The sequence below is a fragment of the Amblyomma mixtum genome, chromosome 4 (genome assembly GCF_055824585.1).
Source record: "Amblyomma mixtum isolate Tamu chromosome 4, ASM5582458v1, whole genome shotgun sequence".
Classification (NCBI taxonomy): Eukaryota; Metazoa; Arthropoda; class Arachnida; order Ixodida; family Ixodidae; genus Amblyomma; species Amblyomma mixtum.
Window position 1 is genome coordinate 151,345,344 of NC_143015.1, and position 21,403 is coordinate 151,366,746.

Consider the following 21,403-nt stretch of genomic DNA (forward strand, 5'->3'; position numbering starts at 1 on the left):
GCTGTCCGCATACTTGTTCGGTAACTGTACTGACTTTTTTTTCAACTGTTATTGCCTGACGAGATGAAATTTAGTTCAGTCCTTGCCTACTCTTCAATGAATGGGTAACGAATGTTGAAGTTTTTTTTTTATTTTTGGAAGGTTAACTGTGGACTAGCAGGAACGCCACAGTGGAAGGTACCGGTCTAGTTTCCACTTCAAACCACGCGGAAATCGCAGTACGCGGGCATTCTCACATTTTTCTAAGAAGGCATACAAACAAAAACGCTACTGAACAGATCGCATTTAGTATACTTTAGGCACAATTAGCCATGAAGCAGAGGAAGATAGCCAAAAGCTCCATCAGTATAGTTCATTGTTGTGCAGGTAGTGGGCCTGTACCAGCCCTTAACGTATTACCTCTGAACATAAAAAAGATACGAAAAATTATTACCTTGTTCTATTCCCTATAGCCCGCAATTTTTTATTTTTATTTGTTACCTTGCAACAGTCCATCAGCCATTCCCTCGGAGAAGAAAAAAAGTTGCCCAGGCTTAGCTTGGTTAAGCCAAGAATGCGTTGCATATTGCGCGGTCTTTTTGCGCGAGGTATTGCTTGGCGGCACTCGATTTTCTCAGCAGCTTTTCCTCTGTGACGTATGGATGGATGGATGGATGGATGGATGCATAGGAGCGCGCCCCCTTTGAAACGGGGCGGTGGCAACCGCCACCATGCTCAACCGTTCTTTTTTTGTTTGTTTTTTTTATTTTTTTATTTTTTCCCCTTTTTCTTTTCTTTTTTTCTTTCTTTTTTTTCTTGTTTATGTGTTTGCAATTCTCACCAAGAATCGCCATCATCTTTACCTACGGTTTTTCCTCCGGCTGTCGTGACGTCACGTCACGTGGTTTGGTGGCTGCCCGGCCGCGCCCAAGGGTTGAACTGAGGGATTGCAATATGCTACGCATAAAAGTGCAGTCCCTGAAATTTCGGTGCTACGTGGATACCGCGGTCCGTAGCGAATCCGCTTCCTTGTAAAACGTCCTTTATCTTCGCTCAGAAGGTCCCAGAGCAAGTAAGGCGTCGTTACGCCCTTAACATTTCTCTCCAGCGACGGAAGGGCCCCTCCCCAACTCCGAAGCAGTGAGCATGCCTCGATCTACCGGCTTCGAGCGCACGTGGTCCAAGGCGAAGTCACGTGGCAGCGGGATCAAGGTGATCGAGTCGGGTGGAATCAGCAGCGACACCACCACCAGCAGCAATGGCGGCCGCCGCAGAGGTCTGCTGGCCCTGCCCTTGCCCACCAAGGTGTACGGTCCAGGTGAGACACTATACTGTATAGCAGGACCGCACTTCGGTTGCAGATTCAGGGTTTACATCGATCCACGCCTTAGTCGAACACAACGCGTAAGACGTAACAAACGCGTAAGACGTAAGAGAATTAGAAAAAATACAGAGGCGCGCAGTACGTTTTATATTTAATAAGTACAACAGAACTGATTCCCCATCCTCGTTAATGGCAGCAAATAATATTAAACCTCTCCACGTCAGGCGCAAGATAGCCCGTCTATCTTTCCTTCACCAACTAATCCACGGAAAACTAGGCATCTCTCCAGCCCCCTATGTGCAGTTTTCTGAAACGCGTAGAACTCATCATAATCACACTTTAGCACCATACTTCGCGCATAATAACGCTTTTAAATTTTCTTTTTTCCCGAGAACTATTGACGAATGGAACGCCCTGCCTCTACAAGTGATATCGGCTGTTGATTTTGACAACGCACTTTGTGAGCTATTTTAGATTGTATATGTGCTACATTGTTGTGTGAATGTGTTTTTCTGCCCTCCCTGCCTGGACCCAAATGAGGGTCTGCAGTATTGTGAAAATAAATAAAATAAAATAAATAACTCAAGAGCGAAGCAGCTTTTCCCCGTCAAAGGACCCACTTCCAGTCAACGGCGTCGGCCGGTCCTCGTGAGCATGCTAGCGTGACAATGTATGAAGCGGCAGATGAAAGGGAATAGTCTCCTCCATGCATTGTGACGCTGGCAGGTTCATGAGAACTGGCCGACGCCATTGGCTGGAAGTGGGACCTTTGACGGGGAAAAGCCGCTTCGTTCTTGAGTTGTGTCCGTCTATACGATGCTATATCCTGAGGCAACTGAAGGCAATGCTAACATTACGCATTATGACAGACTGAGGGGAGACAGAAAAGGGAAAGGGCAAAGACAGGTGAGGTGCTTAGAAAGACAAATTTACAGCACCAGCCATCGCATGGCAGTGGCGCATCGCTTAACCGATGCACCACTGCGCCAGGAGTAGCATGAGGACTCCCAGGGATCTATGAATGCAAAGTAGAGAGTGACCGATTCCGCACATATGGGCATTAACCCATCAACGCTATCGGGTCATAGCCTCAAGGCGGAGCTTAAGTGTCTCCTCCAGTTTTTTCACTGTGAACAATAACTGTATGTCCTGCAGTGTTCCACTACAGCGTGAGTGCGTTGTCCGTGTAGTCAGGCGCACATCGTCCCCTCCCTTCAGGGCCCCGCTCCCTGCTGTGCCTGGTGGCAGGCGGCGGTGTGCGTCGCGGTTCTCCCCTGAGAGAGTGCTCCCACCTGGTGCTTGGGGACCAGGTGCTCGACCTGCAGCAGAGGGTCATCAGGCCGGCCGGCGGGAGGGGTAAGGCGCACTTCCTTTGTCTCGCTATTCCTTACTCAGCTATAAAACGCGTTCGGCCATAACCACAGCGAAATTGCTCACCACACTGAATTCTTATTAATGTCGAAAGGAGTTGAATACACCCATAAACTGAATACACCCATAAACAAACGCGGGTTGATGGCATCCCAGTCGAAATCAAGAGGAATAAATGGGCTTGGGCAGGGCATGTAATGCGTAGGCAAGATAACCGCTGGTCCTTAGGGGTAACGGAGTGGATTCCAAGAGAAGGCAAGCGTAGCAGGGGGCGGCGGAAAGTTAGGTGGGCGGATGAGATTAAGAAGTTTGTGAAGGTACGGTGGCCGCAACTGGCAAAGGACAGGGTTAATTGGAGAGACATGAGAGAGGCCTTTGCCCCGCAGTGGGCGTAGTCAGGCTGATTATGGTATCTGCACCCAACCATTAGTAGACCCAACTCTAGGCAACGCCTTCCTTTAATCGATGAGCAAACGCACCAACGACGTCTTGGAAAACTTGCCAGTATTTGAGTATACACCGTTATGTCGGCGACTATCTCGTGCTCGTTAATCTGAGCCGCGGACGTAAGATAAAGGAAGTTGCCACGAGCATCCTTAACGTTGCCACAAATCCTTCTAGTGGCCTGTAGTTGACTTTAGAGTTTGCCAAGCAAGGGTAAATTCAGTTCTTGCACTTGAAGCTGCTATTTTTTGTACCGCCTGTCTTCACAGTTTCTTCCTGAAGAAATGTCGACTCTTGCTGTAGAAACGCACTCATTTCTTCTTCGAAAAATTTAGCTTAGCATAGTCTATACACCGGCAAGGGCATACGTGTAGCGTCAGTGGGTTGCACATTTACGTGGCAACTTCCCAGAAGGCTATGCGACATCTCCCATTGTCTCTTTGAATGCCCATTAGCCACACAGACCCCACATTCGCCTATACCCACCTAGCGGAGTGCTTGGCTTGACTAGGACCAGCTGCAAGACCAACAAGCCCTCATGTACAATGCCCGCTGCCAACTTACAGCTAACAAGCAAACTCATGATGATGATGAAATAAGTTATTTGCACCTGTCAAATAATCAGAGGGCGATGAAGACTTGAGTCTTGACCTCCGTCATCTTCCTCCACTTTCAGCAGGCTGGGATCCCTCGGGATTCAGCGGTGTCCAGGGCCGCGACTTTCTTTTTGGTCTTCTTTCTGGCTGACCATTAAAGCCTCCCATGACTCTATATTCTTGACTGGTTCGGTCTTCTTCTTCTTTCTAGCTGACCATTCAAGCCTCCGAGGACTCTAATTCTTGTCTGGTTCGTTGTAGCTAGGGCATGTCCACACCACGTGGATCATGACTGCAATTTCGTTGCAGTGTTTACACCTCGGGTCATGGATCGCCGGATGCCATCTTCTTAGTGCTAGTGGGTTCGGAAAAACCCTCGCTTGTGACTTTCTCCATATGACCTCTTCTTAAGCAAGCTGAGCAATAAAATGCGATATGGTAATGAGCTTCGGGCCAACCTTTCCGCCTTTCCTTTTGTCATGTTTCTCCCTTTCCCATTACACCTTCGTCCCGCAGCGTCTGGCAACCGCGACCCTCTTCCCATGACGTCGGCCGCGGTGGCCGAGCAGGTCCGTGCCCTTCGCACGGAGGCCGCCCCGGGCATCCGGGTGCTGGTCGGCCTGCGCTCGCTGGACGTGGAGAACGCCTACCTGCGCCTGTGGTCGAGCCGCTCGGGGCTCGCCTCCTCGGCCAACCTGGCCTACGAGTGGCTGCGCCGCACCGGACTGGACGGCATCGCCCTCACCAACTTGGTCGTGGGACGACACACCGTCGACGTGTACCTCCAGTTCCTCAAGGTGAGCCACACGGTGACGGAAGGAGAATGGCCCAGACGTGGCTGGCAGTTTGTGCCATTGGTTCACCGGGGCTTAAACTAAGCTAAACGCGGTTATAAACCATAACGGTGGCAGCGATAAGATATTGCATTATACTTGACCGAAACTTTACTTCGGCTAATTTTGTGCTCGATATAGTGTGCATGTTATTAACAATATTTATATTTAATATTAGGGCTGTGAAGCGTCTAGAATTTTAGTTAGAAGCGTTCAAAAACCTCTGTAGCAGACGACGCAGACCCCTAGCGGTGTGCTGGACAACTAACAAACCTGACCGGAAATGACGCACATTTGAGACACCGGCATCGCCGGCTCGCCAGTTTCAGGCGTTCTGAAGTGAGTGCGCGCCCCTTGTAAGCTCTTCTTCTGGCGCGTTTCTGGCTGTTTTCACCGCGAAGCTCGATGGTATCCGAGAAAAATAAACTGCTGGCATCATGTAGACGAAGTGCATGGCCGCGGAAGGGAATACGAGGAATGCGGAAAGCACCATGTATACCTCTCGGCCACTGCCCTTCACCCCCGATCTCGAAAGCTGGTGTCAGCTGTCTGGAGCTCAGGTTTTAACGTGAATTCCCTTCTCTTCTTCAAAAAAGATAATGGTGGGTGACTGACGCTTCTGCCTCGCGCTAACCCCTTTTGTGGGTTGGGCTTTGTCAATAGACCTGTCCCGGTCTACATCTGCATCAGAGCACCTACGTCTTTCAGGCCCGATCGCCAAAGCATGCCACGAACCGAAGGCTTCGAGGCGTCTCTAATCGGGAGAATAAAGGGGAGGGGGGAACCGCTTGTCACAAGCAAGCTAAGCCGGTCCAGAAGTTAAAGTGGACGGCTTTGCTCATCGAGCAACGCCCTTTTGACGGCACGTTATTTACACCAGGCAGAAGTCGAGGAGAGGTCTGCTTCGTCTGAAAAGGAATCAACATATGCACACCCGTTTATTGCAGGTACAGCTCTGCCCAATGCGCAATAATGCCGTCGTGCGCCGAGTGTATCTGCTGCCTCGAAGATTTGCAGGCCGGGCTGAGAATCCTGGAAGGCCACACAAGCGTTACTGATAACGTCGACTTTCTTACTGCCTCACGCCATTCACACTTGAGGTCGATTACAGGAAGCTACAGCGTTACCATTCGAGACGCGTCTCCAAGACCCCAGAGAACTGCACGCATGTTATTTGAATGATAATCTTTTCAAAGAATTTTGATTTTATTCAGTAGGGTAAGGGTGCGGGCTAGTTAGTGATCCATAACATATAAATACCATAACATATAAATATCAAATTTATATGTTTGGTTAGAGACACCTACGGTAATTTGCGCGGTGGGCGTATACGGTCGACTGGGGTTCGGCAACCACGTCGTTCTGCCCAGCTGTGTGGTTTGAAAAGATTAGAAAAACCTTTCCGTCCCTGCAGTACACGGGCTTTAAGTGGTTCTAGGTAAATACTGTAATGAACGCAACGCATAAGTTTTTGTTCATTTGAATCGACATGTATTTCGCAAAGCACAGTGGCTTGCCCGACCGAGGCGCGCAAAGATGAACCAGCCCACCATCGGCACCGCACTGATATGCCACGGTCCTCGAAGAGACAAATATATATTTATTTTGCAACACAAATTTTGCTTCCGGCATATTCTTTCGCTTAACGCAGCACTTAATTCTCTTCAGCTCTCTTTTTACACATCAATCTGTTTTTATTGATTTAACTGGCGTTCACAGCACCTGTTCCAAATTTCTGTGCACAGGCAGGAATACCTTTCGACGGGGGAGAAAAATGAGAACGAAAAGGAGAAGGCAGGTCATTTTTTTTTATCAAGACAACAACCATATTGCACGCACAGCAGAGCGCACATGTGCTGTTGGCACGCGCGTGCCCGGTCAAAAAATCCGACTTTATAATACAAGCACTTCTACTTGGCCTCCATTTGAATATGCTTCCTTCCTCCGCTATATCCGAACTTTGCACAAGCTGTAATCGAATACTGCCAGGCAAACAGCGCTCACAAGCATTGCGGCGCGATCATCTTCACTGAGGTTGAGCCAGGACTTTTCTAGTCTACTACAGCAAATAAAACACGTTTAAAACTTTTTCTAGGGCGTTTCATCCGTTTCAAGATGTGTGTTTTCACATATAACCAGTATTTATCGCACAAAGTGCTGCACGCGCTACCGGTACCAGCGCTTTGCTCGAGCCGCAACGAGCAGACGCTCCGAACCCGACCGGAGTACAGTCTCAAACATGCGTCACTTCCGGCGGGCGGCAATGGCGCCCGTTTTTCCAGTTTCGGTATTGAAAACTCCGATTTTTTCGTGCCTTTTTCACCGTAACTGCTTGAAACTGGAGCGTAATGTTTTGTGGGTAGCATAATACGGGGGTGTACTATGAAAAAACAACCTTTTTACGGTTTGAAAAATTTCGGTCAAGTAGGCCTTTAAGCTAAATGGATCAGCCATGCTCTTATCGGTTCAACGAATAATTTCAAGTCGGCACAGAAAATTAATCAAACAAAATGAAGCGAACTCCTCCTTGCGTACACCACTAAGCATGCACAGAGCCGTTTGCTCTTGTTCCTACTTCTGTTTCACAGGGAAAGAAATTATAATCGTCATATGCAAGGTAAGATTGTAACACTCGTTTATAGCGAATTTTTGTCGGCTGCCGGTCACTGTAAAATGCCGTCAGATCCTACGCCATGTAATTATAGTCCGTAATTTAGCTAACCTGACTAAAATTACGAGGAAGTGTTGGGCACAATACCGGCACTTGACGTGAAGTCAGACGACCGATGTCCTTATACATGACGAACAGAGTGCATATACCAATGGACAGGGAGGTTCACCGTTTCTGGCAGAGTGTCAGGCCTGGCAGAGTGTCAGGTGGCAAGATCAAGTCGGGATATTCACAAATATGCGTCGATCACGCATGGCCCTGGACGGAGGTAACTAGAAATCGCCACGAAGGGCTTCTGTCCTGTGCATATTATGATAAGTTGTAAGTAGCCCCCTATGGCATGCTGCACATTGGGGCCCGACGAACGGAAAAATTCAGTACACTTCTGTTATTTAATTTTACGCCATATCGTCCGCACGTAAAAGGAGACGCAGCTAGGTTTCTTAAAACTGACACAAAATGGCACTGAGGTAGCGAAGCAAGCCTTTGAAGCATCATTTGAAAAACGTATTCACATGCGTGCAAGGTTGATTGCATATGAACTTTAGCACTATCCTCAGAAAACAATCAAAGAGAGAGCAAGGCTATTTCGATGCTGAAAAACCCCTAGAAACGTCACGTAACGAGCACAATAGTCGCTCTAGACTCGCACGACCTGCCTGAGAGACGGTCGCAGTCGTATCTAACAGATCCGCTAATAAGTTGCCTTTTCTTATCTGTCTCTATTCTCAACGCATAGCAACTACGAGCGCTCTTCCGTGAGGACTTCCTGATCGTGTTCGGCTTCTTCCACCGCGAGAGCCACGAGCACGACGACGCCTACACCGAGGCCGCCTTGCGCACCATCGCCAGGTACTGAACACGCAGAGAATGATCGAAGATGGTTCACATGTACATGAGTATGAAAGTGAATGAATATGTTCCAGCTCATTCGTGCTCTTCGTGATGTACTGAGGCCACAAAATGTAGTTAAATTCGAATGCGCCAATCCAGCGAGAGCTCCTCGCGTGCGTTATTTATGCCAATTTCAACTGGATTCTTATTCCACTGTTCTAACGCGATAGCGTTAAGGAGGTCGTGTCGCATAAAATCCGGCGTCGTCGTCGTCATCGTTGACCGTGAGCGAAAAATCCACAGAGAAGCAACCTAGGAGGTACGCACCCAGGTCACGTGACCTAGCGGCGTCATCATAACCCAACAAACACAAAACCTCCTCAAAATCTCCCAAAAATGACCCCTCGGGACATCTGGAATCTCCCCAGGAGGTGCTCATTTTTCCCGAACACATCTAAAAAACGTCCCCACAACTAGCAATGTCCAAAAAGTTGTGCGTCCCATGGAAAGCCCCAAAAGGTTAATGCTCGATTTCTCGGCTCTGGTTCAATAAAATTATTCCTCCTTTTTCATGCAGCCTGCAGGCATCCAAGCGCACATATGTGCCAAATTTCAGGTGCATACTTACGTTACAGGTGGTGTAATCCACCTTTCCACTCGTCTGAATGCGTGCTGGCTCGGCCGTTCTGCACTTATCCGTTTACGTGAAATGTCCTAGCATTTTGCACACAAAGGAAATATGAACTCAAAAAGTCACCCGATTTGGCTCATATAAGAGCAAATAGCAGCGCCATACAGAAGTAATTTCAGTTTACTAGGTGTGCTCTTAGCACGAATTGCATCCTGTCGTCCATGCCGGCGACCGCACCATGCACCACCACAATCAAAATGCATTCATGTTTCAGTCAAAGAAAAACAATACAGACCGAATTGAAAGTCCGTGCCGAAAAACTTACGTTCAACGGCGCAAATCTGAATGAATACAAACTATGCACCATTTAATACACAGTGTACGTACATAACACTACGGCGCCATGCATATGATGGCCACTTTTTTCTCCAGCCCTGAGAAATCTGCAATATGAAGCAAGTAAAACAGAATACAGGCTGAAAGTTGATGTACCTTAAACGAGCATTCTAAGGGCTTCAAAAGCAGATATGCACATGCAAAAGCAAACGTATGTAAAGAGCAACTTGGGTGACAAAAGAAAAGACGAGATGGGCGTACGCTGCAGACACGCAGTTTCAGGTCACGGATTTTCTTCAAGTTGAAACCCCCCTCACGCTTAGAGACTCGGAGCAAGCTTCAGCGACGTGTTATCAAAACAGAAAAAAAAATATTAGTTCTACTAGGCGAAAATAAAAAAAAAATGCGAAAAGGGCCTGCAGTATGCTTAAATAAATAAATTAAATAATTAATTAAAATAAACCAACATACCTTGACGACGTTGCCTACGGAAACCCAGGGATGAAATACAAGGCTGCAACAGCTGAAACCATAAATTAAACGCAGGCTTCTGTCCTGCGCCTTCGCACAGCACAGCGAGCGCTCAAACTACGCGTTACACCCTCATAACGATCCTGGGAGTTTTATTTTCTTGTGACTAAGTGTGGAGATAAGACTGCTTGGAGCCAGGCGGGAAGGTGAACGTGCTCAGGTAGTACGTTGCGGTGGCGCGCTGCATCCATGGTGCGGCAGACCGCGCATGCGGCACAGTCCAGCGTGGGAGTCGAGATCAAGGCACGATTAATCCAGTGGGAGAGAGTCAATATAACCACGCGAACACTGCACAAACTATACCGCTGCGGCAGGATGGCTGCGCGGTGGCGAAGTTGGTAGAGCAGGCTAATCCATGCATGGGCACTCGCAGAAAGAGAGTGGCGGGTCTCGGAAGGTCCTTCCCGCCTCAGACCGTAGTAGACGGCCACGCTGCCACCACCAACGTGCTGCAGTCGTCGGAGGCGCTGAGGAATGCAGGGTGCGTGCGAGGAGTCACCTATTGCCACGAACTCCGCTGCCACGAACGCCGCCTCGAACAGCGGCATCAGTAGGGCCGTGGAGCTGCGCAAAGGACTTGCGATGCGCAGCCGCGGCATCAGTTCCAAAAGGAATGGTGTGGGCACGCCGAGGTGCGCGGGAAAATTTCCGTGAATCCGTAGCTACGAAGTCCACGACAGCCCAGTTGACGCAGTGACGACAGCAAGAACTGCCGCGCGCTGGGGCTTGTGCTCGAACGTCTGGGGCAGCGCGAATAAGCGTGCGCAAAATGGCGTCCGTCCAGCGAGGAAGCCGGGCGAGCGACGGGAGGCCATTACCGCACTTCTGCTAGACAGCGGCGCAGCGAGGAGTGCCGATAGTCGGAGACGCCTGGAGGGACCACCACACAATTTTGAAGTTGGGCGCAAGCTGGGAAAACGCTAGAAGACGGGAAAGATGTTGACCGCCGCTGCCGGCGGCGCGATGAAAATGCAGACCGCCGCCGCCTGCCTGCAGCATGAAGCCGACGGCCCACGTGCGAGAAACGCATGCACCGAGAGAGATGCGGGGTTAACCGCTTCCTTCGGCTGTTCGAATGAAACTGCCGTTTCATCTCAAAACGACGAGTGCAAGAGCAAAACCTTCTCTCCCCGCAGCTTGTGCGCGAAGGAGAGAGAAAAGAGAGCGCGAGCAGTCGATTTTTATTTCTTGTTGAAAATCATTGGTCCCAAAACGTTATGCCCAGTTACATTTCTGGGACGAAAATGCATTAACTCGCTTTTGTTGCTGCTTAACACTCCAGAAAAAACGTTTCTAGACCTTTAGTGGGAGCACTGCCTTTTTGCTTGTGTTTCTATGTCGTGCCTCTATGGTCTGGAAACGTTTGATAAACGTTGTACTGGGACTGGGACATTCCATCCTTTTTTGGAGTTCCTGAGGAGGTTTTGTGTTTGTTGGGACCTGTCCACCGGATTGGAAGCATTAATGATTGGTCGCTAAAGGTTGCTTGAGAAGAGCAACATGGATCGCACAAGTCCCACCGGTGGCAGCGCCTGCCATCCCAGAACAGCGGCGCGTCGCTTAACCACTGCACCACAGCGCCAGTATGTTGAACCAACAAGCCAGCCACTACGTATCACGCACCAGGAGTTGTATGAGGTCTCCCTGGGATCTGTACGAATAAGAAGAGCATTACCAATCCCGCATTTGCGGAACCCATTAGTAGCGCATCATACTCTTGCGGCGGAGCTTGTGTGTCCCCTTCATTTTTTTTTTTTTCATTTTTGTAACCTGCATTCAATGATGGATATGCGTGCAGGCTGTGCAGCTTCACCATCTTCGAGGCGCACGACGTGAGACCTCGGCCGTGCCGCTCGTTCGTGCTCAACGCCCTGGGCGCCTACAGGAACGCCATCTCGAACGACACCATCGTGAGTGGGCACACATCCTCACCGCCTCCCAGGGTCGCACTTCCTTGCGATCAGCGGAAGAAAAGTGCAGTGTTTTCACCTGTAACCGCATAGTTGCAGCCCTACTGGGCGACAGACTTCACCGTGGTAATACGCTCCTCCTGTGCATCTACCAAAGAAATATTTTAAGACAGTACAATACGATTCCAGCTTGAATTTAAGTCATTTCGTTTCTTATCCTTTTCTTGAACGACTCATGTGGCACCACCCGCCATGGTGGCTCAGTGTTTAGCGCCCTCGGCTACCGAACCGGAATAACCGGGGTTCGAATTCAACCACACCCAGGTGGTCGAAATTACGCCGGAACCCTCCACAACGGCTACTCTTTCTCTTTCCACTTCCAACTCACCTCACTCCCGGCGCGGTTGAGGTGTCCACCGAAAATCAGAGTTACTACTCCTTTAATTTCCTGAAAAACTGGGAGACTTCACTGCGATCAGCGGACATATGGCCAGGGAGAAGATTGCCGTCAGCCGGGCCGCATACGTCGTGAACCAACACCACAGAACGCTTAGACAGTTAGACATCAACAATAGCGGTAGCGGGATGTGACATCATTTGAGCCAATCGCATACAGCGATCATATAGAGCAACAGGTGTTTGGTACGGTATGTGGGGTTTAAGTAACGAGACAGTTTAGACTTGTTGGTAAGACATGACATGAAAATATATAGCGCACAACAAGACGAGGACGGCGAAGAAACACAGGAGATGCACGAGGCCTAGCTGCAGCTGACTAGCAACCATTTATTATCCCGAAGCTGCATATGTTCAGAGAGACCCTGTAGTGGTGGACTCCGGAATAATTTCCACCACCTTGGGTTTCTTAACGTGCGCTACCACCGCATAGCTGGAAATAAGAGACGCATCGTCGTTGCTCAAAAGGTGGCCGCACGGTGTTTTGCCGTCAGAGAGCGGACAGTCACGTGACCGCGGATTGCAGGCTTCTTCGGTCGCCAAAATCCGGCGCCTCGAACTACCGACGGGCCAGACGTGCGTGTCCCTAAGCCTGGCTGTGATGCGGTTCCTCCTGTACGACCGGCCAAGGCGACTCGGCCAGATATGCCACAACTACTTCCCCGAGTCATACCCGATGGTGCGTTGCAGCTTCTCCCAGCTAGGCATGCACTTGGGATAAACTGAAGCTCGTATGTATGAGAGTTTACTGTTTTGAGGACAAAGAGGTTTCTTTCAGTTCTAAATAAAACGCTATAATCCAGAAAAGGCAAAAAAAAAATACTGGTGTCGACACCACCAGCCGTTTTCGCGAGTAAATATCAGTCATGTGAAGACAGCTTTTTCTACCCGGACCTCTGAGGCTAGGCTAAATCCCACTGACTTCCAAACGGGCATCACGGAGCTCATTTTTGGCTTGAACGTCGCGAGTTAGAATCGAGCTTGTGGCGGTAAAAAGCGTCCTATATTTAACTGCAATTCTCTCAGCAATGAATGCGTCTTTTTCTGCCGAAGAAACATAGCTAGAAACAGCCGTAGAATCAATTTCTATTTTACTGAGAAAGAAAGCTTGATGATTTTCTCACGGAGACCCTTGATGCGGCAGTTCCAAACTCATTCAGTTAATATTCTACTTCCCGTTGCAAACCATGGGTTCAAGGTTCGTTTATTGCATGTTTAGGGGGGTGCAAGATTTAAAAAAAAAAACAGTGGAATAAGCCGGATCAGCTTGCAGTTAGCTCTCGTTTTTAAATGAGCACCACTTGACGTCAGAGTGGCCGTAACACGGCACCCTGTGCCCCGCAGCACTGCCGCGAGTGGACTCAGGTGAGGTACGAGCGCGGCGCCGAGGCCAACACGGCGCTCGTGCACCGACGGCCGGTCGCCGTCGCCGAGATCATGGACAGCTTCGACAACGAGACCACACTCGCCAACAAGGTGTGTAACGCCCAGACATTTGCAAGAGGGTGGCCGTCTATTACTATATCACTAGACATTTAGCACAGGGCGCGCCACCAGCGCTTAACGCACGCTCTCAGTGCGCATGCGCACATCTCCCAGATGGCACAAGGTGGCGCCAGCCGCCCGGAAGAAGGCCATGGAGGAAGGAAAGAACTCACGGGAGGCGGTTACGTCACGTTATGCCCCCTTCTAGCCACCATAGTAACATTTTTTTGAAGCCGGCTCCCCCCTGCTTCCCCCCTACTTGGCCGCCGTCTCAGTGCGCGTGCGCAGTAAGCATTGCAGCAGACGACGCCGCTGCGCCCAGCGTTAATGGCTGCGCCGTCCGCCAAAGACTCCCAGTAGTCCTTGCGAAAGCGCGTGACTACCGGCGCACTTTCTGGCGTGCAACTCAGATATCGAGGGCCTCTCCCGAGTTTTCCTTCCACATGCTGGAGGCATATGACACGTCGGAACTGCGCATGCGCAGTTGCGGCGAGTGGTACGCGGTACAGTACGCGCTATGCAGTCTCCAAAAACTTTCGAAGACAATCTTTCTCTCCTTCCTTTCTTCTCTCAGTCCCTCCTTTACCCCTTTCCTTACAGCGCGGTTCAGGAGTCCACCGAGATATGGAAGGTTGTATGAAAAGTATGCAGCACCTCCTTCTGGGTATATAACGTATGCAAACCCCTTGCAGCCAGTAAGAGACTGGCGCACACTAAACAAGTCCTGTGTGCGGTAGGAATGATGGCGGCTCCCTGGATCTAAATCTCTGTGCCGTTGATTTATTTCTCGAAGGGATTAATATCTCGATGGAATATGAAAACGGGCTGAATAGGAAGACGATCGTAAAACAGCATTGATCGAGGTGCATGTCATTTTTCGATGTTGTGGTGCGTGGTATGCATCTGCATGTCTTTCTCTCTCTCTCTCCCCCCCCCCCCCCATCAACATTCATACTTTCCGCCGCGTCTTGGTTCGGGTGTTACAGAAGTGAATTAAGATATCGTGCCTTTCCTCTCCTCCTCTTCTAGGTGTCGGCGCTGGTGCAACGCTCAGCGGTATCTTGCGTAGCCGTGTACAACGTTGAGATGGACGACAGCACCGGCGTCTGCGAAACCGAGACACCTTACTCGAGGCTCAGCGCCGTGGCGACCGCGCTACGCGGCGCCACGCTTAAGAAATCGACCGTAACGACAGCAGCGCCCACCAGGCGTCCAAAACCCACGACTACTAGCGCCATCGCCAACGACGACAGCAGCGCCGCGCCGGCGCAAAATTCTCAAACGAGTCTCGAAAGCAGTCAGAAGACGGCGCCACTGGCAGCACCGAGTGCGACAGCGGCGCATAGCAGACGCGCTTAAAATCTCGTCTGCTCCAGTTTAAATAGTTGGTGGTAGTTAACTGCCGATTTCACTCATTCTTCCTCTCTATCCACCATCGACTGAAACTGCAGGACCTCTTCCATTCACCTGTATTTCACGTTATAACGCATAACTGCGATGTTCCGAGTTCAGTGTTAATTTGCGACCATTCCCTTCCTGTCTTCAGGGCATTTCATTTAACATAAATGTGGCCTGAAACTAGGAATTCAGAAGTTATTGGATATTTGTATAGTACTTACACATATTTAACGAAATACTGGCCTGATCAAATAAGATATTTAAATGGTGCTGTTTCTATAGGAGCATTTTTGCATTTTCACAGTCAGATCATTAGTCTATTTCTTATTCTATGTTCTTTAACGCGATAGCCTGGTTCGGGCGAAAAAATAAAATATTTTAGCATGACGAAATTTTTTGGCTTGAATAAAACACCTTATGCTTTCATGCACAATAATTTGAAATAAATTTGTTTTACTTTCACTCAAATATAAAACACGAAAAGTACCAAACTAGGGAGCCCAAAAACTTAAGCAGCATAAGAAAAATTCTAAAGGTGAGAAAAGTTTCTGTGGAGTATTCAGCCAACAGGTTCATAACAAGGTGATCCCAGTAAAAATAAGAATGGGAGTATATTGCACAGTACCATTCAGTGGAATTTATTTAAAGGAGTTATCGGAACACTGTTTTAAGTGATAACACAATTTTGCAAGTTGAACACCCACGCCCTACTTCTGCATTGCCCCCTGCCTGCTCTTCACTCCAGAGCACACTGGAGCCAGCTGGAAATGAAGAGTAAATGGCACTCTTTGGCACCTGATGGAATGTGCCATAAAAATACATCAACACTGCATCAACCGCGTTCGCATTGAGATCTTACTGTACCATTAACCACTGACGAGGTATCCGTTCCCCTAAAGAAATGCGAAACCAACTTGTGCAATTGCATAACAGCTTCAGAGTTGCTGCCCTGTTAAAATAAAAAAATTCCAGAGTAAATTTCAACGGTTCTTCTTTCCTCGCACCAGAAGTGCCCCGCCAGAGACGGTTGGTTTAACTCGAAGACTGAAGCGTTCCTTCGCACCAGGGGTGCCCCGTCAGAGACGGTCTCGTGATGAGTTGAGATGCAGGGGTAAGGCGAATACTTGAAGTTTATGTACAGGTATATTTACATTGCATATACAAGTTCAGCCACTAGAGACATTAAGCAGCAAAAAGACAAACAACAAAAAGGTGGAACTGGCTAACACTAGGGGAGGCCCCTACTCGGCGTAGCCGAAGATGCATAGCATCTAACCTTAGCGCAGAACCTCTCTTCTGGCTCCAGGGCCCGGTTTTAAAGCCCTAAAGGCCCGGCCCACATTTGGTAGCTTCCAATCATGTTGCCCTCTTGACATGATTGGCTCTTCAAGGGCATGGCCAGCCCTCGGGCTTCTACAAGGTAAACCACCCTCTCTACCACAAAATAAAAATAAAAACAAACACAAATACACATTCGGGTATACACATGAGGGTGGCACTAATGAACACTAAGTTCGGTTAAACTACACACATTGCCGTAGCCAAGTTAGTAGAACACCGCACGCGAATTTCAGAAGTCGTGGGTTCAGATCCCATCGGCGGCATGTGGTTTTTTCTTGTTGTCTAATCATCTTCAAAAATAATTAACCTTTTAATCTTCCAATGATGAATATCACAAATTAAAAAAACAAAAAAAATCCCTTATGCTCCTTGGCTTCGGTGACTGTCGGCTTCAGTCATTGTCATAACGAGGCCCACTTTTCCGTTCCCTTGTCTGGTCAACTGCAATGTATATTAAGCTTGTCTCGGTAACCATGGCGAAAAATATCCAGAGCAAGGCTGTATGAAGACTTCACTGGAATGCAAAAGTCTGGCATGCATATAAAATGAGTGCAGCCACAGCTGGCATCCAAAATGAGTATCCAAAGTGAGAGAAGCAATAATCACAATGCTCAGAAATATACAAAAACACATAAAACATGCAGTTTATTTACATAAAAAATATAACCGAAATGCTCAGTAAAAATCTTCGTCATTCGCAGTTTCCTGGATAGCAGCCTTTTTGTTCTTGATGTGGTCTTGCTTGTTGTACAAGTCTGCGACCTAAACACAAAAGGAAATTTCGAGTTAATTTATATGACATAAATTAAATCTGTTTCTAACATACATTAGGAAGACACTATAAAAAACGGAGCTAATTCAAGAACATAGCGAATACAGGCAACAAGCAACACAATAAAATTCAAGGGGCACTCTGACTTGTCTAAAGTGCATAAGGGCGAAAGCGTTTTCCTTACCACTTTGACTGCCACTGGATGATGTCACATCCAATTAATGACTAATTACTGATTAATGACTGGTCACTAAGTAATGACTAGTCACTAATTAATGCTTAATTACTACTTAATGACTCAGCTTCACCTGTAGGAGTGGAACACGACAGCGTGTGCACGTCACCAATGGATGATGTCACACCTAATTAATGACAAATAAGTGATTAATGACTGATTACTAAGTAATGACTAGTCACTAATTAATGATTAATTACTACTTAATGACTCTTAGTTTCGCCTGTAGGAGTGGAATGCGAGAGCGTGTTGAATGGTGTTGAATGGATTTGCGTGTTTATCGGTATCATTAACTAATCATCATTTGCAAATTAACATTAACTAATTATAATTAACTACTGTTCATACATCTCCTACTATACTACTATTACTACTTACTTAGAGGCCCGTATACTGTGCGATGTCAGTGCACGTTAAAGAACCCCAGGTGGTCGAAATTTCCGGAGCCCACCACTACGGCGTCTCTCACAGCCTGAGTCGCTTTGGGACGTTAAACCCCATAAACCAAACCTATTACTACTTACTACTACTACTGACTACTATCTACTATTACTGACTTTTCAAGTAACCATTAACCATTCTTACTATCATACTGATGACTGACAAATGCCGCGGACGCACGGACAGACATGCTGGCAAGTCATGAGCCATAAAAGGCTTCCGCCTTCATAAACACATAGCCAACTCAGAAAATTCAAGCGCACAGTTAACTCGGAATACAAAAAACTGAATCTGACCTGCTGGGCTGAGGTGGCGTCCTCTGGGTTCTTGTCATCCCGTATCCGAATGAATCGGGGAAACCGGAGGGAAATGCCTTTCTCTGGGTCCACCTACATGTAGGTGAGAGAAACAGAACAGAATGCGTCATGTTAAAGGGTCATAACTTGCGAGTATGCTTTTGCAGGCTAGTTGGTGCCTAAGCATTGTGGGTTTTTTGCGCAAAAGACACGACACAAAGAAACGAGGTAGACAGGACAAGCGCTGTCCTGTCCTGTCCTGTCCTGCGCTTGTCCTGTCTACCTCGTTTCTTTGTGTCGTGTCTTTTGCGCAAAAAACCCACAATGTTAAAGGGTCAGTCTGCTGAATTTTATCGACCATATTTTCTTTGCGGCAACCGATAGCTCTTTACTCAAATTACCGTTTAGCCAGCTGTGGTGCCAAGGAGTGCGGTAGAACATTTTAAAATAGCATTTATTGATGTGGGAACACATCTGTATGAGATGGTAGTCTCATCTGGCAACCATCTGGATTTCCACCGCGCGGCGAGAAACATGGCGGCGCCCGTCGAATCCGGACCTCTCGCTTCGGACTGAATTCTTGTTTTTGCTGCTTTTTTCAGTGTGTTCACTGGCCATAAATGGGGCGCCGGTCTTTCGCTTCGTCTCATCTCGCCTATAAGAAAACATATAAGAGATATATTTGCTTTATTTTAATAATTAGAGTGACGATTCTGTCGCTCCTAGGCTTAAGTGGAGAGTCGGTTTGTTTACAGCAATAGTTCCCGTCCTGACAACTAGATGGCGCCACTATAGGCTGAGTTTATTTTTGCGTCTCTGCTAGCATACGCTGAACTAAAAGAGGGAATGTGCCTGCGTTTTGCGTACGTGTAACTGTAAATATTCATCTGATTTACAGAAAAAGCGAGCGGTACGCCTTCTACAGTTTACTAGAACAAAACGTGCGTTTTTCTGACATTGGGGCATACAAATGGTACGTAGTATATTCACTTATGCTTCTACAAAAAAAGACTACCACCTTCTTGAACAAAATGAATGTTTGGGGTCGCCACCATGCATTTTTACGCGCCTTTTAACGCCGAAATAAAATATAAATTCCTGCCTAAACCGGGAGCAGTTTCCTCGTTATCGATGTTATAGGGTTCCAACTACCAGAATATGCCATTATTTATACACTCATCTCGGTGAGTAGACTGACCCTTTAATAACGCACTCCAGTGAAACCTCAAGTAGAACGGGTAAATTGTGGCAATCAGTTTGTTGCTATCATTCAATATTTTTTCAGCATTCACCGGTAGTTTTCAATTTGGAGTGCACACGCCCCCTTCAGGAGTTCAAGGATACCGAGAAACAATGGAGCCCCTGTAAACAGGTGACAAGACACGATAAAAACTGAGCCATGTCTTTTATGAGACCCAGGTGCTTTCAGTAACAGCAGTTAAATCTTCACTTTTGCAATGTAGCTCCACTGTGTGCAGACGAGCTAACTCAGATGAAACACTGAACTACAGTCAAGCCCACTTATAACAATACTGGTTATAACAATATATTGGATATAACAATGGTCAGTCATGGCACCATCAGCTTTGCCACGTGTTCTATAGTAAAATAAACTGCTTATAGCAATGCTGTCAAGGCACATTATTGGTTATAACAATTAAATCTGGTACTTGAGTGTCAACCATTACAGAAAAAGAAAGAAGGAAATGCTAAAACCACACCAGCAAAACCATGCTTACAACACAAAAGCGCGCACGTGGGGGGCCGACCAATGGACTAAGCTGGCGCAGCAACGCCACGAAAGCAAAAGAGGCAGGCGTCATCGCCCCAGGAGAGCTGCTGCATTGGCTACGCACGCCATGCGTACCCCCAATCAGTCGGTGCAGCGCGCGCGCATGCAGCCAGCGCGGTTTTTCTCTTGTCAGCTGTCACCGCACCCTTGGTTCTGCATGCTTCTTGAATTTCCCATAAGAATCACTTCCGGGAAGACTGCTTGATTCGTGTGACGTGAAGGTGCGCGAAGCTCCCGGTGGCGCAGTGATGGTGGTGCTTTGGTCATTGGTGAACGGTGAACATTGTTCCATTTCCCTGAAGTTCGAATTAACGAGCTTTTACAGGCATTAGAACAATCAAACCTCTCCGGGTATTTACTGTCAATAAATGCGGGGAAGTTTGTCATCTTTTCTTTTTTTCGGCACAACCCTGTTATAAAAATTATTGGATATAACAATGGCATTTCCATGGCACTTGAATATTGTTATAAGTGGGCTTGACTGTATTCCTTATGTTGGCCCTTTCCGTTTAAGTGTTAAAAACAGGCTTGATTCAAGGCTCTGACTGCAGCCTGTCCTTTCTTTTCATGCAGTTTTCAATCAGTCATCATTTATGCACTTGATCAGGGTGGATGTTTGGGCGAGTTGGTTGCTCATGATGAAAAAACTGTAGCGCTCGAGACAAGGACACAACACAGCGCATCTGTTGTCGTCTTCGTTGTGTCTATTCTCCCATTGTGGCACACAGTCTACAATTGTGCATGCAACTTATAAAATTTTTTTGGAAGCACCTAGCAGCTGTTTTCACGAAGTCAGTGACGCTGGCGGCACTTTGAATTCCTGCTGTCCGGCAGCAAAAGATGCATTTATTACCAAGAAGACCATCTGCGGTGCGGAAAAGCATACATGGTGAGGGGAGGGGGAGGCGCAAGCTTCGGCTGGCGTCTTCCCGTCGGTTACCTCTAGGTATTTGCAAGCATCGTTGCCCATACAAGCTGACTGTTCTTGCTTCGCGTGGTGCACACATTTATTCGTGGTGTGACTAAGTGGCCACGTCGCACAGTCTGGAATTGTAACGCGAGGTGACGAAAGCATGACAACATGACTCAGATACATAATATTGCTTACAAGCAGAACATGGGGAGCAGCGAATTCGCGATTTTTAATGCCACTTTTTAATGCCAATATTTCGGACTGTTCAATTATGTGCATCATTATCTGAGTCCTGCAGAGTCCAAAAATTCGGCTGGCGACTCTACTTCAAGACATCGAATATCAAACATTTGGGCCGAATTGAACAACGAATACTTCACTATTGGGCCGAATACTTTTTCTAGTTTATAATAGCTCAGTTTTCAGTGAACCGTTATTGTCATAACAACAATGCAACCAATCAAAACAGGCCAGCATGAATTTGTCCCTGATGCCCCACTAAAGACGAAGGGCTGCCTTCCAACACGACTCACCAGTCCTTGGGCTGCCTTGTGGACGGGTGAGATTGAGAGGTCAGCGCTCTTGACCTCCCACACCTGGCAGGGCTCGAACCAGGCGTCCGGTGCCAGGGTGGAGTCAAACCGGTAGTATGACTTGGGTGCTGGTATGACGTGCTCCTTGAAGAAGGCCGAGTGCTGGTCCAGCTGCTCCTCGCTGAAGCCCGTGCCAATCTGGAGAAGCACACGCAGCCAATTAAGAACTGATTATCACTAAACAAACTGTATTAATGAGTTGGATGCCAAAATAAACTAGT

At 47.8% G+C, this 21,403-nt stretch overlaps 2 protein-coding genes across 2 annotated transcripts in view; one reads left to right on the forward strand and one right to left on the reverse strand.

Moving 5' to 3' along the window:
* Positions 1-2,544: 2,544 nt before the first annotated feature.
* LOC149348793 (uncharacterized) lies at positions 2,545-15,577 on the forward strand. Its single transcript, XM_089541851.1, has 8 exons — positions 2,545-2,659; positions 4,231-4,511; positions 7,958-8,070; positions 11,349-11,460; positions 12,443-12,595; positions 13,261-13,392; positions 14,431-14,586; positions 15,545-15,577. The coding sequence occupies exons 2-8, from the start codon at positions 4,257-4,259 to the stop codon at positions 15,575-15,577; spliced, it is 954 nt and encodes a 317-aa protein (XP_089397977.1). The 5' UTR covers positions 2,545-2,659; positions 4,231-4,256.
* Positions 15,578-16,767: 1,190 nt separating this feature from the next.
* DNAlig1 (DNA ligase 1) overlaps positions 16,768-21,403 on the reverse strand; it is a 48,775-nt gene continuing 44,139 nt past the window's right edge. Inside the window, exons 16-18 of the mRNA XM_089588333.1 lie at positions 21,123-21,320; positions 17,885-17,977; positions 16,768-16,902 (exon numbers count right to left, since the gene is read on the reverse strand). Coding sequence (XP_089444459.1) covers positions 16,816-16,902; positions 17,885-17,977; positions 21,123-21,320 — 378 coding nt within the window. The 3' untranslated portion in view covers positions 16,768-16,815. The remainder of the gene's footprint in view (positions 16,903-17,884; positions 17,978-21,122; positions 21,321-21,403) is intronic.

Coding starts and splice junctions, on each gene's coding strand:
- LOC149348793 (XM_089541851.1), top strand. CDS start 4,257: ATGACGTCGGCCGCGGTGGCCGAGCAGGTCCGTGCCCTTCGCACGGAG. Junction 8,071..11,348: donor GCCTTGCGCACCATCGCCAG/GTACTGAACACG, acceptor ATATGCGTGCAG/GCTGTGCAGCTTCACCATCT. Junction 12,596..13,260: donor TCCCCGAGTCATACCCGATG/GTGCGTTGCAGC, acceptor TGTGCCCCGCAG/CACTGCCGCGAGTGGACTCA.